Source organism: Panthera leo, chromosome D1, assembly GCF_018350215.1.
Source record: "Panthera leo isolate Ple1 chromosome D1, P.leo_Ple1_pat1.1, whole genome shotgun sequence".
Classification (NCBI taxonomy): domain Eukaryota; kingdom Metazoa; phylum Chordata; class Mammalia; order Carnivora; family Felidae; genus Panthera; species Panthera leo.
Genome location: NC_056688.1, coordinates 39,106,160 through 39,126,268, shown reverse-complemented (window position 1 = coordinate 39,126,268; position 20,109 = coordinate 39,106,160). Strand labels below are relative to the sequence as shown.

The 20,109-nt window shown below is 39.2% G+C and overlaps 1 protein-coding gene across 4 annotated transcripts in view; it reads right to left on the bottom strand.

Annotated features, from left to right (window-relative positions):
- MRE11 (MRE11 homolog, double strand break repair nuclease) overlaps window positions 1-20,109 on the bottom strand; it is a 77,211-nt gene continuing 57,102 nt past the window's right edge. For all 4 annotated transcript variants that reach the window (XM_042904691.1, XM_042904693.1, XM_042904692.1 and 1 more), the window contains 4 exons: window positions 16,039-16,097; window positions 12,687-12,751; window positions 5,482-5,563; window positions 1-2,735 (listed from right to left, as the gene is read on the bottom strand). In XM_042904691.1, coding sequence (XP_042760625.1) covers window positions 2,679-2,735; window positions 5,482-5,563; window positions 12,687-12,751; window positions 16,039-16,097 — 263 coding nt within the window. In that variant the 3' untranslated portion in view covers window positions 1-2,678. The remainder of the gene's footprint in view (window positions 2,736-5,481; window positions 5,564-12,686; window positions 12,752-16,038; window positions 16,098-20,109) is intronic.

Here is a 20,109-nt window from a genome sequence, read left to right as displayed (position 1 = left end):
CTGGGTGTTTTATGGAAACCAATTTGACAATAAATTTCATAATAATAATAAAAAAGCTTCTCCATGACAGAAGTCAAAAGACTGGTTAGTCAGAGGGCAGGGGAGAGCCACTGGGTGGGGCTTCCAGGGCACGAGTGGTATTCTATTTCTTGACCTGCATAGAGATGTCATGAGTGCTGACTTTACAATTATTAAACCACATGACTTTCCTGTTCTTGTACCTTGTAATTTTAAAGGTTTATTTTGGGGAAAAGAAAGGTTTCTATGTACCTGAATGAAGTCTTATGCCTAAATGCTTAAAATTCCTAAGCACCTGGCCAGTCATATATTTATAGCATTTCCTGGAATTACAATTCATTCTTAGCCTTATAAATGCACTGCTGTATTTTTATGATAGGAACAAAACACCGAAAAGAGGTATATTCTTTGGTAAATGATGGAAGGCTCTTTTCCTCAGAATGTTTTCATCGTTGCTTTCTTGGCCTCCAAGAGCAACTGGGGGTACTCTGCAATCATCTGGAATCACCTCTATACACCTACACTAACATGTCTGAAAACTTCCCACCAAACCCCTAGATTTCACTGCATCAACAGTAAGTACCAAGGGCATACTGAAACTATGCAACAATATCCAATCAGAAAGGATTTTCTTTCCTGTTTCCAGGACGTGACACGCACCGTTAACAAAATGATTCGGATTAAGTGAACAGGGTTTCACCTCTCACTGCCCTGGGATCCCTTTTCCTAGGAGCTAACTGCGTTACACTTAGTACCTTTTTTTTATACCATGGAGCAATTTTCAGAAAAAGAGAAAGTCTTATTCATTTTTCGTAGGACTTGGTCAGGATGCTTTTGTCACTGTCTCCTTCACTATGCCCCTCGCCCGAGCACATCTTGGCGGCAGGTGAGAAGGGCCATTAACAGACGCCCGCTGTGCAGGGGCGGCACTACGCTGCCCACACACCACCGCCCAAACCAGCTTCCATTCTGCAGGGAAAGCAACTCTCACTCCTGGTTTCATTTCTGCTGGGAGTATTAAAGATGTGGGCCCATGGACCTGAGAATATTTCGCAGGACAACGCCTTCACTGATTAATACTACCTGCTAAAAAAATCCTTACGCTCAAGCTAGGTACAGAAAATATATATTTTTTAATATTTAAAACGGATTCACACTTTATCCCAATAGAAGGTTATATCCCAGGCCTAGGCCATTTCAAAGGGCTATAATATGGAGACAGCCACCAGGCAAATGTTCTTTTATAATTTGACACAGTCCAGGTGTGACCGTGCCAATAATCATGACTACTGCTCAGTCAAGTGTATAACTCTACAAATGAAGAAATGTGTGCTTGTTGTACTGCCCAGATCTACAAATTCCCTAAGGAGTCTTTAAATATAGGTACCTCTTGGACGATAGGAAGGAACACTCTAAGGGTGTTTTAACAGTCTTAAGACAGAGAACGAAATTACTGAACTTAAATCTGAAGAGGTCCAATTCTTATACCCCCCTTGAACACAGTAAAGAAATACAAACTTGTCCACGGGCATACAACCCTGAATGTGCCTGATCCTGGAAGCTAAGCAGTGTTGGGCCTGGTTAGTACTTGGATGGGAGAAAATATGAACTTAACACGGGCTGCTTCACTAAGATTTCTGGAACTCTGTCTGATGTTAAGATAAAATGTTATTACTATGAAATTTTGGCACTGATATCCCACAGAAGTTGTATTTTAATATTTTAATCTAATATAATCATAATGACCAACTGACCACTGTATCTAAAAAACGTTCTTCAATTATCTTCTAAGAAAGATATAGTTAAGTATAAATCTTTCTTAATGCTTTTCCTCCTAGAAATAGAGGAGAGAGCTATAGCACAGGAGAAAGAGAGAACCACGAATAATGGAGAATAGAGAAAATGACTATTGCTGAATGGGAACACAATTTTTTAAAATCTTTGCTACAACTGAAATCAAAAACTTAGTAATTCAGAGACTGCTCTATTTTTTAACACAAATATATCTAATTATTCAAAGTATAAGATACATCTAACATTCAAAGTCTCAGTGGCTGACACGATCACAAACATTAGAAAAAGAACAACACTTAGTAACAAACAATGAGCTTAGGCACGGTTTTACAGATTGTTTTACCTTCAGGAAATCCAGAATCTTTAGAAATTATTAAAATTACAAGGAGATTAAGTTTTATAAGCTCTTTTCCTCAACCTTGGTTAAATGTAACTACATTAAAATACTGACAGTCTTTGATAATGAAGCAGAAACATAGAGTGACAGATTTCTGTTAATCCTTACTCAAGAATGGTATTTAAGCAAAGCCCTCATTCAGTTAGATGTACGCTAATATATGTAAGGAAAACATTCTGATCTTGTAGAGCATCCCCAGGTAATGTTAAGAACTAGATTGAAAAGTATGGTGAACCAGTGCCATTCTGGATGTCCTCAAATTGGGATGTTTCTCAATTAAAGGAGTCATGTTCACGAAATGATACGTCAAAACACAAATTCTTATACGTTAAGTTTTTCTGTTAAGTAAGTCTCTTTCAAATTCTTTAATTAACAGCAATACTTAAAAAAATCTTCAACTGTAAACTGTTTGCTTGCAGTGTTTTGATTTTTCCTGAACCTTGAATGCTTCAAACTGCCATTAAATATATTATCTTCTGTTTCCTCTTAAAGAGCTAGTGTTCATAAAAGGATCATCGTCGTCATCCTGCAATGACACAAATGTTACATGAGTGGTTGTTCCATGCTTCACTGAGGCAAGACAGAAGTGCTTCTGGGTAAACACCACCACCAGTAAGGGCCATTTCCTCCTTTCACATGAGGAAGGCACTCAGTTTTATATATCCCTTATAAATATGAACTTTTCCCTTCCCTAGTAGCTTGCTAAGAAGCACTCAAAATAATTGATCCTGATGTGTGTGTGTGTGTGTGTGTATACACCTGTAATACATACCATACACATTTCTATTAACCGAAAAGGCAAAAAAGATGTGGGGAAGCCAAGAAAATTAATACTCTTCAAATTATTTCTATTTGGTTTTTGAGTAGGTTTTTTTCCAATTACATATTATTACTGGTGTTACCTAATGTTCTGGAAACTCACCCCCCCCCCCCCCCAAATAATGAAGCCACATGGCCTAACTGAGAAATAGCTGTAATTCTTATCTCCCATTACCTATTTTATGCTAGAGATAGCTAGCTATTCTCAGATTGCTGCAAAAAAACATCTAGCAAATCAATCTTTCAAATGTCTTTTTGGGAAAAGAAGCAGTATGAAAGAGGTCCCTTGCTGGAACTAAGCTGCAGATTATAGGCATACTAAGAGCTGACAGGAATATCAGAAGAATTTAGTTAAAGAGTAGGAAAACTAAAACCTTCGAGAAGCCTAAAATATAAAATTTGTTGAGGATAATTTGTTGAATTGCTTTAAGGCAATAACTTTTATTTATTTTTATTTAAAAAGTTATTTAAAAACTTAAAAAAAAATTTTTTTTTTAACGTTTATTTATTTTTGAGACAGAGAGAGACAGAGCATGAACAGGGGAGGGGCAGAGAGACAGGGAGACACAGAATCTGAAACAGGCTCCAGGCTCTGAGCGGTCAGCACAGAGCCCGACGCGGGGCTCGAACTCACGGACCTTGAGATCATGACCTGAGCCGAAGTCGGACGCTTAACCGACCGAGCCACCCAGGCGCCCCGCTAAAAACTTTTAAATATTCAGAAGAGAAAGCAAAATTGCATGTAAAATTTTAATTTATGTTTCTTTTAAGACACTGATAAAAAGGGGTAATTATTTGGTGTTAGGCTTTGTTGGTGGTATTAACACATTCAAATGTTAGCTAAGTTGGCTATCTGGTAAGAAATGGATGCCTTGAAAAATACAAACTCATTCACATTTTTTGATTTATTTTCTGCTATTATCAAAGGCAGAACTTATTAATAAACCAGAGGTAAATCCAAATTGGAGCATAATAATTAGTCAACAGTTTTTCTTTGCAGTTAACATGAACTATATACAAATCTTTAACTGTAACATATAACCACATGTCTATCTAGATGCTTGGGAATTAACAAATTAACGTTAACTGCTCACCCCCCTCCTGGAAAAAACATATTCGTTTTTTCCATAGGTAGATTGAGCTCACGATGCCATTTTTCTCTTCAGCCTGAACTGTTGGTGAGTCTTCTCCTCAAGCTGGTTCAGAACCTCAGCTGGGATAGAGGGACATGATAGCAACAGGTGAAGCTCAAAATGAAAGGTGTGAGTCACACGCTACCGCAGGGGTGGACCTGGAAGACACTGTGCTAAGTAGAATAAGCCAGTCACAAAAAGAGAAAGACTTATGACTCCAGAGCAGGTATCTAAATCAGTCCAATTCACAGAAACAAAAAGAACAGTGGTTACCAGGGGCCGGGAGGAAGGGGAAATGAAGAGTTGTTCCATGGGTGAAGATTTTTAACTCTGAAAGAGGAAAAGACTCTGGAGATCCACTGCATAACAAGTGAACATACTGAACACGAGGGCACTGCACACCGAACAATGGTTAAGATGGCAAGTTTTACGCCACGTGTTTTTGTCACAATTGAGAAACTTTTTAAGTAAAAATAAACAAAAGAGGTTACAGACTTAAGAAAAACGCCTTAAAACAATTCAACAAAAAACTAGCAAAGTCCTTTCAAATGGCCTCCATGGAGGAATGGGAAAGGCCAGACTTTATTTAATTCAAGGTAGCTGAACCAACAAACGAATAAAACCAAGAGGCAAGTCCTGAGTCTGCCTTGTCCTATTCCTTCTTTGCTCCTTTTCTGGCCCAGACTCAACTTGTCTTCACTTGGTTTCTTTCACATATCCTGCCATTTAATATTTCAGTGCATATCTGAACACCTTTGTGAATGAAAATCACCACCACATACCATTTTATATAGGAAATGTGTAAAGCATACAGTGGGTACTTAACAAATATTTTATTAAAGTAACATTAAAAACTTTAAGAATATTTCATCACTTCTCCAAATATAAATGACAGATGCTGAAAACAACTATTCTGATCCATTAACAGGGCAAATTATCTTATTTCAAAAATTGGCAGGCCTTTTACGTCCGAGTATTTACACTTGCAGGTACTCAACAGATTCTACTTACGGACTCTTAACATCTTAAGTGCAGTTCAAAGGAAGGTTATCAATGAAACTATTTTAAAAAATAATTTCCAGCAACTAGCTTAGCAGTCCCTATTTACATTTTTAAAAAATGTTTATTTATTTTTGAGAGACCGAGAGAGACAGAGAAGATCTGAAGCGCGCTCTGTGTTGAAAGCACTCACAAACTGTGAGATCACGACCTGAGCCACAGTCAGACACTCAATCGACTGCCACCCAGGTGCCCCAGTCCTTATTTAAATTTTATGAATTGCTAAAAATTAAAGAAGATTGAATAATATTACTTTATTACCTCATCTGATTCAAAATCGACCCCTTTAGCTATTTGGCTTTGGGACATGCGCTTGCTTGATGATGATGATGTGCTCGGACACCTGAGGCAGAAACACGGAAAAAACAAGGAAAATGAATCAGAATTCATCAGAAGTGCCTTTTTAGCTAAATGTTTCATTCTAGTAGCAGCCACGAATAAAATTAGCTAATACCTTCCCTTTAATGTACATTAGCAACATAAAAACTTAATGGTGAGAAAAAGGACTCTGGGGCCAGGGTTTGAATTCCAGTTTTGTTGTTTACTAGCTATGTGGCTTTAGGCAAGTTACTTAGCCTCTCTGCCTCAATTTCCTCATCCATAAAATGAGGATAATAATTTTTAGAGATTAATTGTGTCAGTGCCTGACATACATTAAACACTACACTGATACCTGCTTGTTAGTATAGGGCTCAGCATGTTACTAACATGCGTCTACTACCAGCCCCCACTCCTAAAAATTGTGGCAACACTGAAATACTTTTTATTCAAATATCAGTTTTGTCTCTTCAACAGGCTAAAACGATTTTAGGAAAGGCTCACTGCTTTCTAGGGTTGCGTCGTTATATGATTTGTATTCAATCCAAAGCAAATAGCAAATATATACTGAGTGTTTGCTCTTTTCCAGGTACTCTGATAGGTCTTGGGAAATATCAGTGTACAAGAAGATCAAGATTCCCATCCTTATGAAGCTTAACTTGTGCTAATTAATGAAACTTATATTCGTATGTCTTTTTATCCATAAGAATTCTGTCTTCTTAGATCACTAGCGCATGCAGCCTATCCAGCCTGCCTGGTTTTTTACTGCCTGTGAGCTAAGAATGGTTTCACATTTTGAAATGGGGTACATTTAGATGGTTATATAAATACCTACAGAATATCCTCAGTTTTGCCTCTTGGTCTGAAAAGCCTAAAATATTTATTATTGGGCTCTTTAAGAAAGTTTGCTGACTTCTCTCTTAAATGAAAGCAGCATTTGTCAATTCTTAGTTAATAATTTATTATTATGCTTTGGGATGTTATTACAGCAAAGGAAGTATGTCTGAAGGTCTTGTCTGGAAAACAGGTTGAGAATCAAGCGGTCTTGTGTCAGAAGGAGAGAGAAAAATCCACAGGTTCTTATGCATAAAAGTAAAGGACATGAGGATTTGTCAAGCAAACTTGAAGAACAACATGGTTTTAGAAGTACAGATCAAGGACATTTATCAAATGACCCATGTGGGGAGTGCCCATCTCTATCTATACTTGACCCAAGCAGGAACTACCTGATCAGTTGTTGACTTGCTTCTATCTGTGACAGGAAGCAGATCAAGAGCATAAAGTCATAGTGCCCAGGTGGCAAAGTTAGGTTAATAAGTTCTTGTTGGGGGCCTGGAGAAAGGGGTGGGGTTAATGGAAACACCCACTGAGATGTGACTCTGCCTCTGATGTCTCCCCAATAACCAATGGAACCCAGAGACAAGCCAGTCATCTATGATGGATGGTGGCTCATCTTATCATAACAAGAATCCTAGTTCAGAGACCCCACAGACCTACAGATCTCATCTGTGAAGGATCCCCTATCCTTAGAAATCAGCAGAGGGGAGGGAAAGAAATAAAGGGAGAAGGGTGTATCAAATCGAGTGCCAGGAGTTGTATAAGTTTTCTCCATTTTTGTTCAGCTAGCATTTGGGGCCATAAATTAGAGTTCCTCGTCTAGAGATGTTCAGCCAGTAAGTCAGTTGTAGCAGTGTTATAAACACAGGGCAACATGTTAAATTGGCCTTATATTGTGCCTGGTACATAAAAGGTGCCACAAAAACCTTAGTTCCCTGCCACTGCAACATTTAATAGAATCCTCTCAACCTCTGCTCCTCCCCCTGGCCCAGTGGGGCTGGGTCTTCTTGTACTTGCTGCTTTAAAGGGAGGGTCGTTATTATCCGCCAGCTCTATCAAACCTGAAGGGCCCTCTTATTCTCAGTACAAGGACAGAGTTTGGAACGACTTTTTCCAGGGAAAAGCAGGCTTTCCATTGCCTATTTGGCAGAAAGGGATCTTACAACTGGAAGCTATTTCTGTTTTCAAGTTAACTGCAAGCATATTAGTGCTTTCACTGCTTACCCTTCCTCCTGTTCTGCTTGTTTTCCCTAGCGTGTTACTTAATTTATTTAATAAGCACTTACAGGGCTGTTATTGTGTGCCAGGCACTGTACTTAGTCCTTGATAAACGTGAACTCACTTAAGCTTCATAACCCTATGAAGTAAATATTAGTATATTCATTTTATAAATGAAGATACTCAGGCACAGAAAAGTAAAAAAAAAAAACAAAAAAAAAACTTGCACAAGGTCCATACCTAGGAAGTAGCAGAGCTTAACTGCTGTAAATTATAATCAGGGTAACCATACAAACCCTGCCACTAGTAATATAATTCTTCAAAACCAGCCTAAATCATGTCATTCAGTTGCTGTCATCAGAAATACCAATCTGCCATGGCTGATTTCAGATCTACTGCCAAAATGTTAATTTCTAAATTGCCTCTCATCATTTAAATGATTCTTGCTGCCTGCACAACGGTTTGAGAGGTTAATCTATTAAGTTCAGAAGTGACAACAGAGACAGTTCTGGAGCAGAATGTCTTGGCTGTGTGACTAGCTGGGTCATCTTAGGTAAGCCACTTAACCTACTGTGCCTCGCCTTCTTCAGAGGTACAATGGAGATAACAGAGTTTTTGTTTTTTTTGTTTTTTTTTTTTTTTTTTTTAATATTTACTTATTTTTTGAGTAAGAGTGAGCCCATGTGCAGGGGCGAGCAGGTGAGGGGCAGAGAGAGGGAGAGACAGAATCCCAAGTAGGTTCTGTGCTGTCAGCACAGAGCCCGATGTGGGGATAGAACTCATGAGCCTTGAGATCATGAACTGGGCCGAAATCAAGAGATGGGTGCTTAACCGACTGAGCCACCCAGGCACCCCAGGATAATGTAGCTCTAACCATGAATACCTGGCATGGCTGTGAGCACCAAACAGGCTAATTCACATGTAAAGACTTGGAAGAGTGCCTGACTGAGCAATTCAGTTACTATTATTACCTCATAGGTAAATAAGAAGTCAACATTTATTCTTCTGAAAAGTAGACCGCCCAAAATGGCAACAACATTATGAGTTTTAATACCCTGAAAATATATGTCAAACATACTGAAGTTGCATTTTCACCATTCCAATAATGAAAAATAAAGACTTCATGCAAGCTAAACTTCTTTTTCCTCTCAACTACTGAGGCACCACTGAAAAAAACCTCCAAAGGCTACACCTGTTTTTGTGTGTTTTAATTCACAAAGACAAGAATGACCAAACAAGTATGGATATTCTTTCAATAAATCTCCTTCTCCTTAAGCAAATTTGAGTTATGTTTCTATCGACTGGAACCAAAGGAGTCCTGATTGATACTGGACTCAAGTTGAAGACAGTAACTCAAGACTGAGAAATTAAAGTAAATCTTTCTATGAGCTAACTACCTCAATGACCCTCAACTACGGACTGCAAATATACAATCTAACCTGCGTCTGAGCCCATCACAGTATTGTGTACTCCTTCTACAAAGGCTGGCATTGGCCTTGGCAACTCTATACTCTCCTGGGTCTTTCTCAGGTCCTTCTTGTTGCCTTTCCTACTTTTCCTAAATTCTAAAGGTTGAAACCCAGGTACTGGAACACAAGCCCTCTTTTGTCTCTACCTTCTCTTTCGAGGTGATCAATCCATTCCAATGGCTTCATTAAGTATCAGTGTATCAGTTATATGCTGCTTAGAAGTAAATTTTGTGATCATCCAAACCTCTGATCTCAGCTCTGGACTCAGATCTCCAATTGCCTATGACCAACCCCCTTCAAGTCAATTTTGCAGGCATCTCAAACTTTCCATGTCTCAAGCTGAATTTTTGATTATCTGCCAATCATCCTTTACGAAAATCTGTTTCTCTTCTTTTATGCCTTTCTCAGTGTATGGCAGTGAATGTTCAAGTAGGAAACCTGGAAATCAACCCTGCTACGCCATTCTTCCTCACTCCAAATGTTCAATCCATCCCCAACTGCTGTCATGTCTACCTCACAACATAACCTGAAACCATCTATTCTCTCCCTTTCCCCTGCTACCACTCTGGCGCAAGTCTCCATCATCTCTCTTCCAGGGAGTCCAGGGACTCCCCACAGCAGCACCGGCCTTTCAGGTCAGCCAGCTGGTGCCCTGCCTCCTGCACCACAGGGAGCCTTTAGAAATGTAAATCCCACGGAGCCACTACTCTCCCCAAATCCTTCCGTGTTCCCCCTGCATTTATAATGAAGTCCGAATTCCTTACCTTGCTCAACTGTTCCTGCTTCATGATATACTCCTGCCTCTCCTATTCTTATACCAACTTCCTTCTTTCCCATGTTTTAGTCTACAGTAAGCTTGTTTCTTCTTCAAGAGACTTCTACATGTGCCTTTCCCTGTGCTTTAGGCAAGGCCATGTCTCTTTCAGTAAGATTTCAGCCTCCTCAGAGGCCTCCTCAGAGGCCTTTCCAGATCACCCTTTCAGAGCAGATGTCTGTGGCCTATGACATTACTGTTTACTGCTGCTTCCTGATAACTTGGTAGGGGCCAAGGGCAGGCCACACCAAGATGGGCCACTCTGGCATGAAGATTATTTTGAGTTAAGAAGCAATCAAACCCCAGCAGATTCAGGAAAAGCTCTTTACCTCTCCCTCAAATGCTTACAAAGAGTTTAGTAGAGGACCTGTTCCAGAAAGAGAGCTATCACCATAGATAATTACATTATGACATATATTAAGGTATGACAAACAGGAGAAACCTAGCAAGGCCTGTGTGATCAAAGTCCTCTTTGTCCTACTGATTCTGAATGTCCCGGCAAACATTTATTTACTAAGCATTTACACTTTATAATCTTCTTGTGAATTGCTTTCCTTCCCTTTGCCATCCCAGACCCCCATCCTCTTCTCCTTAGTTCAGAATGACATATATATTTGGAATTGCCATGTTTGTGTGGATTACCCCCTATGTACAAAATTAAATTTGATTTTCTCCTGTTAATCTGTCTCACGTCAATTTGGTTCTCAGCCCAGCTAGAAAGACCTTCAACGGCAGAAGAAATTCTTTACAATTTCCTTTAAGCATTTTTACACATCTGTTGATCATTGGCCCAGATGTGACCTACCTTCTTTGTGAAGCCTTCAATGACCTATTCTAGGAAGACACTGTCACTTCCCTCAGATTTCAATGCACTGGAATAAAACATTCATCTTGTTGGATTATTAGTGCCTTATAATTAGTGTACTGCTAACGTGGAAATTCCTTGAAGGAAGGAAACATTTCTTTTGTATTTCTAGCCCCAGCTCCTAGCATACTGTTTAACCCTAGAAATAAGTGGATAGAGGGGCGCCTGGGTGGCTTGGTCGGTTAAGCGTCCGACTTCGGCTCAGGTCATGATCTCACGGTCCGTGAGTTCGAGCCCCACGTCGGGCTCTGTGCTGACAGCTCAGAGCCTGGAGCCTGTTTCAGATTCTGTGTCTCCCTCTCTCTCTGCCCCTCCCCTGTTCATGCTCTGTCTCTCTCTGTCTCAAAAATAAATAAATGTTAAAAAAAAAAAAAAAAAAAAGAAATAAGTGGATAGGGAACTATACCTACCAATTTTTCCAACACAGACCCGTAATTCACATAAAGCATATATTCTCGGTGGGGTCAACATCACACCCAAGGAATTAAAACTGGTCCCGGGAGATGGGGTGGGTGAAAAATACTGAGATACTACAATGGTTTTGACCCTTCCCAAACTCAATCCTACCCAGCAAAATTTCATTCTTTAGTATTTAATTTCTCTTGTTAGGGAGAAATTAAATTTAAGTTATTTTAATTAATTTAAGTCAAATTTAATTTTTATCCTTAGGTAACGAAAAAAGGCTGAGATCATGAAAAACAGTGTGAGAAACACGGAGGCAGAGTTTTTTCTCATTCTCCCGCTTAGTGCCACAGCTCCCACTCAGGCCATCACTCTCAGCTGTCCTTTTCCACCTCTTTGCTCCAGATGATTCCTATCTTCAAAATCTCAGGTAGATTTTACTCATTCTATAAAGCCTTTTCTTTTTTCATAGCCCACAATTCTTGCTCCGTTTTCTAAGGGCCTATAAGCACTCACACCTAGTCTGTATCATAAAATTTCACACACGATTATGTACTGACTCATCATCCTTTAATGGACTGAAATGTGTTCATCTCTCCTTTCCACTATAATTTATGCTGCCTAAAGGCAGTAACCATGCTAAAACATTTACTATGTCCCCCATCAGACCTAATTTAATGTTCACACAGAAAATTTCTGTTAAGAGAAGCTCTTGATTATTTTCTTAAGTAGAAATTTTCATTAACTGAGCTTAAGTTAAGCAGTGTTCACCTGAAACATGAACACAGAGAACATGGCAATAGTGAATCAAGTCAACCCTTACAGTAACAGCAAAAATGGCAAAAACCAAAAGGACAGGGAAAAGCACACAAGTAAGTGCTTCAAGGGCAGAAAAAGCCAACATGATCCTCTTTTCAGTGTTTATTTAGCACAGCACCCTGTGTAACTCAGTATATAAAAATGTGATAACAAAGAAGAGAAGCTGAAATCAACTATTAAGAAATATACAAAATTATTTTCTGTTAATTAGAGAGAATACAGAACTCCATCGGGAAAATCTTTGGGTAATACAGACAAAAGGAAACAGATTACAGGGTAAGTTCCGTTGAAAAACACTTGTAATGATGCTGCACCAACTCTGTGAACCAGCCTTCCATCTATTTTTCACTTCTCTATTTACTTGACCAGTTGGAAAATAAATCTGTTAAAACTTCTATGGCACAGGGGCGCCTGGGTGGCGCAGTCGGTTGGGCGTCCGACTTCAGCCAGGTCACGATCTCGCGGTCCGTGAGTTCGAGCCCCGCGTCAGGCTCTGGGCTGATGGCTCAGAGCCTGGAGCCTGTTTCCGATTCTGTGTCTCCCTCTCTCTCTGCCCCTCCCCCGTTCATGCTCTGTCTCTCTCTGTCCCAAAAATAAATAAATGTTGAAAAAAAAATTAAAAAAAAAAAAAACTTCTATGGCACAGAAAAATGTGTTAAGTAGAGCTCTGAATAATTTTAAGTTTCTTCAGATGTTTCTTTCTCCACAAAGTCACCGCACCTACCTCTGCTCTGTTTTTGAAGTGGTAGGAAACATGTCTTCTTCTTCATCTGTCTCATCCACAATCATCTAAGGGAAAAACAAAACAGGGAGTAGTTTTTATGGAAATGGAACACCTGAATAAGAATAAATCACTGAGGGGCGCCTGGGTGGCTCAGTCAGATGAGCGTCTGACTTCGGCTCAGGTCATGATCTCACAGTTCGTGTGTTCGAGCTCTGCATCAGGCTCTGTGCTGACAGCTCAGAGCCTGGAACCTGCTTCGGATTCTATGTCTTCCTCTCTCTCTGCCCCTCCCTGGCTTGGGCTTTGTCTCTCTCTCTTTAAAAAAATACATGTTTAGGGGCGCCTGGGTGGCTCAGTCGGTTGAGCATCCGACTTCAGCTCAGGTCACGATCTCGCGGTCCGTGAGTTCGAGCCCCGCGTCAGACTCTGGGCTGATGGCTCAGAGCCTGGAGCCTGCTTCCGATTCTGTGTCTCCCTCTCTCTCTGCCCCTCCCCCGTTCATGCTCTGTCTCTCTCTGTCCCAAAAATAAATAAACGTTAAAAGAAAAAAAAAAAAAATACATGTTTAAAAAAAAAAAGAGTAATTGAATCTCAAGAAAAATCTTTTTTTTTTTAAATTTCATTTTTTATTTTTCTAAATTTACATCCAAATTAGTTAGTATATAGTGCAACAATGATTTCAGGAGTAGATTCCTTAATGCCCCTTACCCATTTAGGCCATCCCCCCTCCCACAACCCCTCCAGCAACCCTCAGTTTGTTCTCCATATTTAGGAGTCTCTTCTGTTTTGTCCCCCTCCCTGTTATTTTATACTCTTTTTTGTTTCCCTTCTCTTATAGTCATCTGTTTTGTCTCTTAAAGTCCTCATATGAATGAAGTCATATGATTTTTATCTTTCTCTGACTAATTTCACTTAGCATAATACCCTCTAGTTCCATCCACGTAGTTGTAAATGGCAAGATTTCATTCTTTTTGATTGCCAAATAATACTCCATTGTATGTATGTATGTATGTATGTGTGTGTGTGTGTATATATATATATATATGGTGTGTGTATATATATATGTATATATATATATACATATATATATATACACACACACACACATACACACCACATCTCCTTTATCCATTTATCCATCGATGGACATCTGGGCTCTTTCCATACTTTGGCTACTGTTGATGGTGCTGCTATAAACATGGGGGTGCATGTGTCCCTTCCAAACAGCACACCTGTATCCCTTGGATAAATGCCTAGTAGTGCAATTGCTGGGTCATAGGGTAGTTCTATTTTTAGTTTTTTGAGGAACTTCCATACTGTTTTCCAGAGTGGGTGCACCAGCTTGCCTTCCCACCAACAATGCAAAAGGGATCCTCTTTTTCTGCATCCTCGCCAACATCTGTTGTTGCCTGAGTTGTCAATGTTAGCCATTCTGACAGGTGTAAGGTGGTCAAAAATAAATGTTTAAAAAAAAATTAAAAAAAAAAAAAAAAGAATAATTGAATCACAAGAAAAATCTTTTTTAAATATACCAAAAAAGTCACAAAAAAAAGGGGGCAGAAACCCCATGAAGAGCAATTGTTAAAACTGAAGCTTAGCCTGACCTCCCTCCAATGTCTTCAATCATAAATGGTATTCTTTCTATATAATGTGTTTGAGCTCGCCTTTCTCCTGGACACCACGGCAGCCAGGGCACCTAAGGTGAATGACTCACATAGGGTCACGTGCAGACAGTGCCTGTGATTTTCTTGGGTTCTAGTGAAGAGACCATTTCCAGTTTAAAATTTGGTATAAGACCATGTGGAAAGTACTGTATATCTAGCTTTCTATGACACTCATCCCTGTTAAACACCATTTGGTAGTTTTAGGCCCCAGTAAAGATATTTGTGATTCTTGATACTAACATCCAAAATACTACTTCTTCCTCTACATTTAGTGTTACCTTGACATTTAATACACTTAGTTGCTATGTCTAACTAATGAAGCCGAGGACAAAACAGTGAAAAGACAGCACCTGAGATCTCCCCCTCCAGGCTGACACTGAACTATTAATAAAAAATCATTAAATGCAGTTGTCTAAGAAGCTATGAATCCAGCCAATATTTCTGCATTGTCATAAAACTATCAGAAGATTGTCTTCTGTGCCTTGAAGGAATCAAATGTATTCAATACTCCTCTAATCTACCAATGTGTAACCACAGTTAAAAAATGAAAAAAAAGTTAGTTTAGCACCACCTGTTCCTTTTGAACTCATGTTCCTGCCTTATATTAGAAAACTCTAGGAAAGAAGCTACCGTGTGGATGTGATTATAATTTTTTTAGATATGATGATCTTGAAGTGACAGCAGACAACAGTTGAATGTAAATAATAAAATGGAGCTCAGGACAAAAGCTAGCACTGGTACACTCACGTAGCAGTGACAACAGGAAGAAGGGGGGGAAAGATGAAGAGAGACAAAAGAACAAAATGAAAATCAGGACAGAAGTTTCCTGGAGAAGTGGGGTGATCAATTGTGTCACATACTCAAAAGATTAAAAGAAATTTGAGAAAATGCTGCTGGGGCAGGTATTATACAGACCATGGATTCTCATCTGGAGGGGATTTTTAACCCCCACTCCTATTCTGGAAACTTATGTCTGGAGACATTTTTGATTGACACAATTAGGGGGGCTTGCTACTGGCATCTAGAGGGTATAGGCCAAGATGTTGCTAAAAACCCTACAATGCACAGAACAGTCCCTCACAGTAAAACTCACCTGGTCCAAAACTTATCTGGTCAGTAGTGCTGCTACTGAGAAACCCTGACACAGAAGGAAGAACACTGGCTTAGGAGTGAGTGGGTTTTGAAAGTAAGGAAATAGGGGAGTCAAGCCCATACAAATTCTTGGAATCCAAAGGAGGTGCAGAGGGCCTATTTTTAAATCTGAACACAGAGGTCCTCAGATTCTGACCGCCTGGTTTGTCTTGAGTCTAGCTCCAAGCCATCAAGGCACAAGCCATAGTATTATGAGAGTATAAATAACAAAAGATAGCCAGATTTACTAAGACCTCTATATGCACTGAACTCCTATGTGCGATATTAATATTCCACGCACGGACCTTTCTGGCTCCACACTGTTATCCTTAAAAATATTCCTGGATACATACATTTATGGCTTTCTAATCACGAGATCCATTATTAAAAAAAAAAAAAAATCCCAGAAGCCCTGACTTGATAATTCATAAAGTTCTCTCCAGCTTTAACACTCCACACTTATCCTTCTCTTGTTTACTTTGTTGATCAAAGAATTGACAATTCAGAATGCAGGATCATAAATTATTAAAAACCAATTATAAAAACTTTTTTCTTACCTCTGTATAATTCTTAGTAGCAACATTTCGGGAAGGCTGCGGTCTTGTAGATTTAAAGGCTATGATACAAAAGAAGAAACATCCATTATGTTACTCTTAAAATAACTTAGGAAAATTTGTCACATCTTTAGCTGAAGATTTTGTAAGCTCTATCTACAAATATCCATGATGACCAATTATAAAACCATTTCCTATTGTGTAAAATCTAAAGGGACATCAAATTATATGTTCAAATAAATCAATGCCTAGCTGCCAGTATCACGATTTCCTGGCTTATTGAAATATAGTAACAAGCAGTGTGCATAAACATACCTACACTAAAAACATTTTATAGAAAAATACATGAAAGCTAAAATCTGATCACCTAATGGATTTAACTCCAGGTACACTGAAGGTGACCCTTCTAATGCCTTCCTTCTCTTATAATTGGCAATACCTTTCCCTGGGGCTATATTAGGAGCCATGTGGTTCCAGTAAGGTCTTTCTTATTCTCCTCTACTTTGTTAGCCATATTCTGTACCTAAGGAACAGTCTAGAGGAAAATTCTAGAAAACAGTGTATCTTCTATGCTATTATAAAACTTCCCTTTAAATCCTTACATTTTAGCTTTATAAACTTAGTTAGAATCATGAAGTTTAGCTAACCCTTCATTTTTCCAAAGACCAAAACCATGATTTTCAGATTTTATAATAAGAAATACAGGGGCACCTGGGTGGCTCAGTTGGTTAAGCGTCTGACTTCGGCTCAGGTCATGATCTCACAGTTTGTGAGTTCGAGCCCCGCGTCGGGCTCTGTGCTAACAGCTCAGAGCCTGGAGCCTGCTTAGGATTCTGTGTCCAAGAAATATATTTTGGTCTTTGTCCCCATTTGTGGCAGAGCTCCTAAAACCCTAGGAATTTCCTAAGTAATGAGCGCCATAAAATTGTCTTTTGCTATGTTAATGAAGTGACATTAGGACCACACCGACAGCTGAGGGCTGCTTACCTAGGGAACCAACTGGAAATCAAAGGTTGGAACTCAATCCCACCCCATGATTTCCAAGAAAGGAGCCTGGAGCCAGAGGTGCAACCAATCACCAATGGTCCATGATTTAATCAATCAGTGGTAAGGAGGCTGCTTTAAAAACCCAAAGGAGGGATCTGGTGAGCTTAAAGGTAGTGAATCAGAAAGCTTCCACATGCCAGGGTGCCAGCCCCCGAACTCCCTGAGGATACAAGGACCTTCCCTTTCATATCTCTTTATCTGGCTGCTGATCTGTATCCTTTAATATCCTTTGTAATAAACCAGTAATTTAGTGAATAAATTAGTTTCCTGAGTTCTGTGAACCACCCTGGCAAATTAACTAAACCCAAAGAGGGAATTATGGGAAAGACTGATTGAGAGCCAGTCAGAAGCACAAGTTTAACCACGCAGACCTATGATTGGCATGTGAAATGGAAGCAGCCGTGTGGGACTCAGCCCTTAACCCATGGAATGCGATGCTACCTCTGGGTAGGCAGTGGCAGAATGGAATTGAATTGTAGGAAACCCAGCTGATGTCCAAGAATTGCTTGGTGGTGTGGGGAACTAACCCCTCTCCTCCAAAAAGCCCAGAATTGGGTGCGTAATATTTAAAACCCAGAAGAAACTTCAAAATGCCAATTAGAGGTTTATTTTCTCCCAAGCGTTACCAGTTTCCTAATACAAAATAATGTTTCCCCCCAAGACAACCCCCAAACTAAACAACAAGGGAAGAGGAGGAAAAAAAATATACGAGGCCTTGAAAAGTCAAACACTCAAAGAATCCCACAAAGCTAAAAATTACCGTCGTCTGAAAACTCAGGAATCTTTCTACCTAGCCTAAATTTATGACCTGCTCATTTTTCCTATTCCAAGCTCTATTCCCAGTCTTGTGATGTCTATTTGAGAACAGAGATCAAGAGCAAAAGCAAAGTTCTTATCTACTCTACTCTCAATTACTGGAGTCTCACATTCTAACTCTATTCAAAAGACCTTTAAATAAGGGCAAGTGAATAAAAAAAGCCAGCCGTCATGACTCTTAAAGCATATTTCTGCTCAATAATTATTCACTAATTGACTCCTCAAACTCTCAGATCCTTGAAAACAGGAGCCCTATCTTTTTATCCCCAACAAGTATCAGTGAGGTAAATTAAATCATCAGAAAAATGTGCACTGAGTTCTGTTAGGAAGCAATACAGTATGGTGGTTGTAGAGTTAAACTCATTTGACTTACTAGCTGGGTAACTATAGCCAAGGCCCCCTGGCTTCCTTAAGTCTCAGTTTCCCCACCTATACAATAATGTTAATAATTAATTCGTGCAGAAAACGGTTGAGAAGATAAAGAGAGGCAGTTCATGTAAATCGTTTGGGCAAGTGCCTAGATGTAGCAGGCATTCAAATAATGTGGCTAGCAGCAGTGGTAGTAGATGGAGTAGTGGTAGCCAGGATGGTAAATTAAATCCAAACACAGAGTCTTTAGAGGTACCACTCACTCAGTCCCCATCCTCTACAGAAAAACTTCAATGGAAAACTCTGGGCTGTCAACTCTTACTTGTAACTGCTGCTGGCTGTAAGTGTAATATCTACCTTTCCCGATACAATTCTGGTACAATAATAAATCTCTACACTCCATGGGGCTTGTTATAATAGAATTTTACCTTTATGTATCTCTTCACACCTCCATTTACAGTAGGGAACTGGAAGCTATAGTTTTAAAGATGCTTTTATCCTGAAGTTATAGTAGATACAGTTAGTACCCCATGGTTATTTTGTCAGAGACTTACCACCAAATCTAACCTAATGAAAATGTTTTACACATGTATGTTAACAAGTCCATTTCACTTTTCAAAAAAAGTCCCAATGTTGGAGACAGTTCAATTGTAAATCCATTAGACCAAATGGATTTACATAAAAGACAAATTTAGACTAACATTTATAAAACATCCATTTTCTTAAGTTTATTGTAAACATTGCCACTAATACTAATAGCAGCAATCATTCCCTTGGATTCTTACTAAATCCTGTGCGAAGTAATGTACATGTGTTAAGTTTTTTTGATACTTCGAACTTCTCTGTGGAGTCAATTTTATACTGTCAATTTTATAGCTAAGGGATCCGAAGCTTATAGAATAGAAACAGTCTACTCTTACTGGGGGCTTAATATGTATATATACTACACCAAATATTCCACATGTATTTTCTCATTAATCTGCAAAATAACCCAATGAGATCAATGCAATCATCACCCCATCTTACAGATGAGGACACTGAAGATGGAAAGCCTAATTAATGTGCTGAAAGACACATAACTAGTAAATCAAGGAGTCAGAATTCAAACCAATAGTTCTGACTTTAGAACCAGGCTTTTAACCTTTATGCTATACAATCTCTAAGGGGTTTTTATTCAGTCGTTCTCCAGTATTTAATGGGCATCTGCTCTATGCCAGGCACTATGGATACGGTGATGAAAAAGAATGACTCAGTCCCTGTTCTGCCGGTGCTTGCGGGGCAAGGGCATGGAGGCAGCCAGTGAAGAGCTGGCCGACCATACCATGTCAGACTCCAAACCCCAGGTTCTTAACCTCACCATCTGCTGCAAAAGACACCACATTTAGATTTTCTCCTAAACATAAGTCAGGAAATCTTAAGTTTCACATTAATTTGTCTTTTATCTATAGCTGCTTTTTACAAATGACTATTATTACTTTAAAAAAAAAAGAACATCGGTGAACATTTTAAGGCACTATTACTGGTCTCTTGTCTTTTCTATGCAAACAGAAGCTTTACTCCACATTATCAATGGGTAACAGCAGGACTCAGGAAAGAAGGTCTTTGGAAGGCCTCACAAGTGCAGTAGTTCTGAAAGGAGCTGATGGCAGAATGTGAAAAAATGCTCACAAAAAACCTTATGAGATAGAAAGTTTTAGATGCAAAGGAGGCAGTCACATGTAAGTTTTAAAGAAAGAAAACACGGATAAAACCTCTGCTACTTGTTTATTGGGGGCTAGGTTGTTGAGACAAACACTGCTGCTCAAAGCAACCCAAAATGCTCCATCAAACATTAAAAAAAAA